General features: G+C 37.9%; 1 protein-coding gene across 1 annotated transcript; it reads right to left on the bottom strand.

Moving 5' to 3' along the window:
- Positions 1-3,206: 3,206 nt before the first annotated feature.
- Positions 3,207-4,584, bottom strand: LOC110900864. Its single transcript, XM_022147724.1, has 3 exons — positions 4,119-4,584; positions 3,906-4,024; positions 3,207-3,827 (listed from the first exon to the last, which is right to left on the bottom strand). Exons 1-3 carry the CDS (start codon positions 4,582-4,584, stop codon positions 3,207-3,209), a joined length of 1,206 nt encoding a protein of 401 aa, XP_022003416.1.
- Positions 4,585-5,842: the final 1,258 nt, after the last annotated feature.

Genomic DNA, 5,842 nt, shown 5'->3' with positions numbered 1-5,842 from the left:
GGCTCTTCAGACTGAGCCTTAAACTCAAATATCCCATCTTCATTGTCAGTTGAATACCCTGAGAGGGCAGGCTATGAAGAGGTGCCTTCGCTCCTAGGCGAGCTGGACAACTGACGGTAAGCGTCGGAAGGTCCTTGGTCGCTCATACTGTAAACTAACAAATAGTTAAATAACATACAACAATAAAATACAATTATGCACGTAGTTCCGTAATTCATTTCCTAACATTTTGAATAATATCTTGGTGTCAGCAGAACATTTATGTGGCTGAATCAGTGGCTTAGCTCTGATACCACCTTCTGTCTCAACCCCCGTCCCCTAACAACCCGGGAACGGGCAACCGCGACCAGTTTTGGTGGTATCGGTGTTTATCATTTTGGCAGCGGAAATCACATCAGGATCGTAGTTAGGAAATATTTTATCAGAGTAAAATACCACACTTTCATAATATTAAACACGTGGAAATAATCCCAAGTTTTAAGTACACACATTTTCATAGGGATAAACCCTATTTTATTTAATAAAAACATCTCTTTATTTTAGGTAACTTTATAGCCACTTTTCCAAGCCTTCAGTGCTGTCCAGCTCGCTTCTATTTGACTTTCACATTTTGTTACCTGAAACGCGTTTAAAAACATTTTGTTAGTGGGAAATACTGGTTAGTGAATCTCAGTTTAATCAAGTTAAGTAAAACCATTTTACAGAATTGAGGACGGTCGCGCAATTATATTTGTTTCCATCTACTTTAATTACCACCCACGGTATTGTCAACCCGACTTGTGGTCATGTTACTCCTCGCAAGGTAGTAATAAATTTTGTATACAAAACCCCAACATACCGACGATAATTGTAGAATACAAATACTCAATCACTGTTTAATATCATATTAATTGTGTGAGGTTTTGTAAAAACAGTTTGCAAAAAGGAGATTATTCACATTGCTGTCTTAGGTTTTCCTTTAGGGTTTCCTGGTGAGTATCTATTAAATATACAAATGCACATGCGTTAGTATAATAACCCAATATTTACATTAGTAATACCCTCCCCGAGACGGCATTCCAACGACTACGTCGGGCAGAACCTCGACAGCCGTTACGGAACCCTGTATCAATCGGGCAGCATATCTAATACGTAACCGGGGTTATGATACTTACAATGAGGAAAAACTTCGTTATTTAGGGTGGGGGTATTATGCCCGAGAATAGTGACTACACTATAGAAATTCGAGAGAGAAAGTTGAGAATGAGTGACTGGAACTGAAGGCCGAAGGTCTCCCTTTATAGGGCTGATTCTGGACATCGTCGCGCTCCGCGAAGCTATCCTCCAGGGCCTTCGCGGCCCGCGAGGCCAGCTAGGGTAGGCCCTAGCTTGGCTGATTCGGCTCGTAGCCTCCACACGCGTCCTGACACGTGGCGCCCTAGGGTGCAGCCTGATCCTCCATCTGTCGCGGCCCGCGTAAGACTAAGGGGAGGTCTTCGCGGCCCACGAGCGACCCTTAAATCTTTATTTTATTTAATTTTAATAAAAATGAAGGTATTCAGGGCCCGTTTTCGTATACGGGGTGTGTTTTAAGACATATTGGGACATTCTAATTATGTTTAGGGTGTCGAAAATATTTTGAGGGTTGTTATAGTTGTGATCTTCAGGACTGTATCTTCTTCATAGATTAAGTTGAATCTGATTTTCTTCAATACTTACAAATAAAGTTTCCTAACAGTTTCCCCCTAAGTATTGTAAGAAAATGAACTATCTCATGAACAGAAAATTTCCAAACAGTGGAAACTTAACATTTGCAAATCAAACCAGTTACTGATGTTTTGAAAAAAAATTACATATAGAAATGAAAATTAAAAAAAAAACAAACATGTTCTTGAAGTCAGCTTCAATTTCTTGTGCACATCTTCTTTCTTTAATTGCTTCTTGTAAGAGATATACTTGTTGCAGATGTCATACATGTCTTTGTACCAAGTTCTTGCTTGAATCCATTCTTCAATCATTTGTTCAATTTCTTGTCTTTGATCCTCCATGTTCATTCCTGTCTTCTGAAGTTGTTCTTGTCTTCTGTTCATACTTTTCATAATAAACTTCAGAGTCTGATTTGAGTACTTGCAGATATCAACACTTCTGAAAAGAGCTTTGTTCCACTCAATGTCTCTGAAGATTACACCATAGTTATGTCTTTCATTTTGACTTGGCAGTTCAATGATGTCTCCAGATCTTGCATCTTCCAATAGTTCTGAGGGAATTGTTGTCTTTGGTGCTCTGACATAGACCTTTTTGTTGTGCACATAATCATAGTTGATGCATAAATCAAAGTCTGAAAAAGCCATTCTTTCAAACAGTTGTATTCCAGCCTTTGATATGCCCTTTAATGCTCTTCTGACTTCCTTGTTGTTTTTCTTTTCCTTTTCATATAGATCCTTCATAAACAGAATGTCTAAAGGATGTAGTCTATCAACAATTTCTTCATCGGTCACTTTTTCTTGTTCCCCATTTTCTCTTAGAAGTGTGTATCTGTCCTGCACATAAGTTCCTCCAACACCATCAGTTCCAACTTTTACTTCATCCACTTTTAAGATTCTTTTCACTGGATTCTCATTGTTGTAGTGAATGCTTCTACGACCTCTTTTTAGCTTCTCTTCCCTTATAACTATTCTGACAGGAGTTAATGGCCTTGCTAGTACATCTTCTTTTGTCCAATAATAATTCACCAGATTGTATTTAGGGAATATCATTATATCCCTGACAATTTCTCTAACCAAGATAGACTGAGTTTTAGAGATTTTTCTTTTAACAATCGGTGGTTTTCTTGAATCAGCTTCTTGTTCCCATTCATTCATTGTTTGCAGATTCATCAATTTACTCATGGCAGTGTCATTAGAAGAAGTTGGTTTTGGAACATTTTGAGAAGTTATAAGTTTCAAATCTGTGACAACTTGAGGTTTTGAAGTTGCTAACCTTTTCAGCATTTCATCTTTTGAGATATTTGGAGGTGGACTCATCATAGTGGTTCCAGCTTTGGTGATTGGTGTAGCAGATGATGGTTGTGGGATTGATTTTGGAATTTCTTGGTGTGAACTTTCAGTAGGAATTTCTTTCATGAATTCTTTGGGATCCACTTTGGCCAATCTGGCAATGTTGAATTGCATTCTCTTCATCAGTTGTTGCACCTCTCTTACCTGACTTGAGTTGCTGGCTATGCTTTTCTAAACTTTTGTAAATTCAGTTTGAGCTTTCATCTGCATGGCAGCCCATTCTTTTGACAGCTTCTCAAAGGCATCTGTGATACTGTTGTTCCTTGCCCTTAGGATGGTGACTTCTTCCAAAACCTTGTTTGTACTGCTTGATTGTCTTGACTCCACAGTATTTGCAACTTGTGTCTTGATCTTTTCTATTTCTGTGAGAATCTTCTGAATTTTTGATGCAGAGATGTTGGTTTCTGGTGCTTTTTCTTTCAGCTTTTGAAGAGACTTTAGTGCTTCAGTGTTTCTTTCAGGTTGTGTCTTTATCACCTCCACTGATTCTGATAAAGTCTTTTTGTCTGCCCTTTGACCTTGTATCTCTGATAACAACATATCAAGCTTTTCTTCTACTGGATTTCTTTTGCAGGCTTTGTAAACATTCTCTGGCACAGCTTCCAAATTTTCTTGGTTCATGGGTGTTTCAGGGATATTTGGAACAACAGATGTTCCCTCTAATATTCCAGCTGCAAACACATCTGCTGCTGTTTTGGAAATGATAGGGTTACTTTTGGCTTTACTAGATTTTGGTGCAACCTTAAGTGTACCAGAATCATCTCCACCAGAGGTGAAAAACACATTCTCATCCTAGATTTCCTTATGTCCTTGAATCATATCAATATATGATTCTCCATAAGTTTTTGAGGTAAACAGATTACCTTTTACCAGATTTCCTTGATCAGTTCCCTGATCTCTATCTGTTGAGATCTCAACCTCTTCCTCATTTTCTGATTCAGAGTTGAGATGAATGGAACTAGTAACCTCCTCATCAACATCAGTTTTTTCTATATTCTAACTTGTAAGAAACATTAATTGAACCTTCTGAGTTTGTTTCTTTTGAATGAGTATCAACTAAAACTGTGTTTAAAAGAGATGTACCAGCAACCCGAGACTCATCATGATGTATAACTTCAGTGGCTTCATTTGTTGTACCAGCAAAGTGAGTTTCTTCATAAGGTTGACCTTCAGTATCTTCATGAGTTCCTCCAGCAATATGAGATTCTTCATAGTGCTCATGTTCTTTCTCTTGATGAATATCAAACTCATGACGAATTCCAGCATCATGAATCTGTTGGCTCTCATCATGTTCTGTCTTGTTTTCTGGTGAGTTAGTTATCTTCAGAACTCCTTCTCCTCCTGCAGCCTCTGTTTCTAATGACCAGGACTTCTCAACTTCTTCTTCTTCTGGTGATGAAGAACAGTTAAAAATTTCTTTGCTAGGTTCTTCTGTTGGAGTATCTGGTTTGGTAAGAAGTTCTTCATGTTGTAATATGTATTGTGAGTCTGGTGCAATGAGGCACAACATGCGTTCTGGTAACTCAGGGTATCTTTGTCTGATTCCCATCCATGTGTAGAACTCCAGGCTTTCATGGTATTTGAACTCCAGATATCTTCCAAAATTGGAACTTCTATGTTCCTTTCAGCAAATGTTTCAGAAATGAAAATTGAAATTTACCTTGGATATGGTAGGTGTGAGGTTATTCTTCCATTTCTGGCAAGGATTGATCTTTTGAGTAGGTTAAAAATTTCTGTTCCATAATCAGGTTTGAACCCAGTTATGAGTCCATACATGATTGTCAGAATTGCTTGACTGACTTGATCAGCTCCTCCTATCTTTGATGTGAGGCATTTGTTTAATACTTCCATCATCACTTGTCAGATGGCTGGAAATTCATTTCTTCTTAATGCTCCAATTTTGTTGATTTTCTTGTTCTTGTAACCAAGCTCAATGATAAACCTTATCAAATCTTCTTTGCTTGGTGCTTCAGTGTAATTTTCAAGAACTGGAAGTTCAAGCCATTCTCTTACCCTTGCAGGAGTTAATGTTATTGAAACATTTCCCCATACATGAGCAGAGACCTGATTTTCTTCATCTTCAGTGAAAGTGTGAACAAATTGTTGTACTAACTTTTCTGGTACTTCTCTTCCTTTTGTTAGTGCTCCTGAGATTGGACATTTCATAAGATATTCTACCAAAAGTTGACATCTTACATCATATTCCGAATGCTCTGTATTCATCAGCAGATTATTTTCTTTCATCAGTAGGAATTCTGTGTCTTGAACAAAAGGTACATCATGTTGAACAATTGGGATGTTGAGGTTTACTTCTGCCATTGTTGAGTTTTGTGAATTAGGGTTCGAAATTTAGGGATTTTTGGATTTTGAGTGAAGAACAGGGGATATTGCGGTTTGTAGTTCTTGTGAAGAAGGTGAGTGATTTATGAATTTCTGCTAAGTGTGAGTTATATAGTGAGGGTTTTAGCAGGGATTTGTGGGTCTATGGAGTTGAGGGGATATGGAACATGCCATGAAGTGGCGGTTAAAAGATCATTAATTGTCTTTATTACCGTTAGATCATGTAATGTGAATTTCAGTTCAGAATGTAACCGTTGGATCGTGGGTATCAAGACATTTAATGATGGTTGATCGTGTAATCGTGGTTTTGTCCTTTCAACTTGAGGTTTCTTCAAGCATTCCTTCACAAAAATTTTAAACTGAATTTTGATTGGAGAAAACTATCGGTCACATGACACCTTTTCATCTTTGTGGACTCCTTTTTGTCAAAGGTCCAATTAGCTTTCTTCTTAACATCCTCTCTTCCA

Source organism: Helianthus annuus, chromosome 13, assembly GCF_002127325.2.
Source record: "Helianthus annuus cultivar XRQ/B chromosome 13, HanXRQr2.0-SUNRISE, whole genome shotgun sequence".
Classification (NCBI taxonomy): domain Eukaryota; kingdom Viridiplantae; phylum Streptophyta; class Magnoliopsida; order Asterales; family Asteraceae; genus Helianthus; species Helianthus annuus.
Note: the sequence above shows the minus strand (reverse complement) of the source record. Positions and strands in the feature narration are given on the sequence as shown.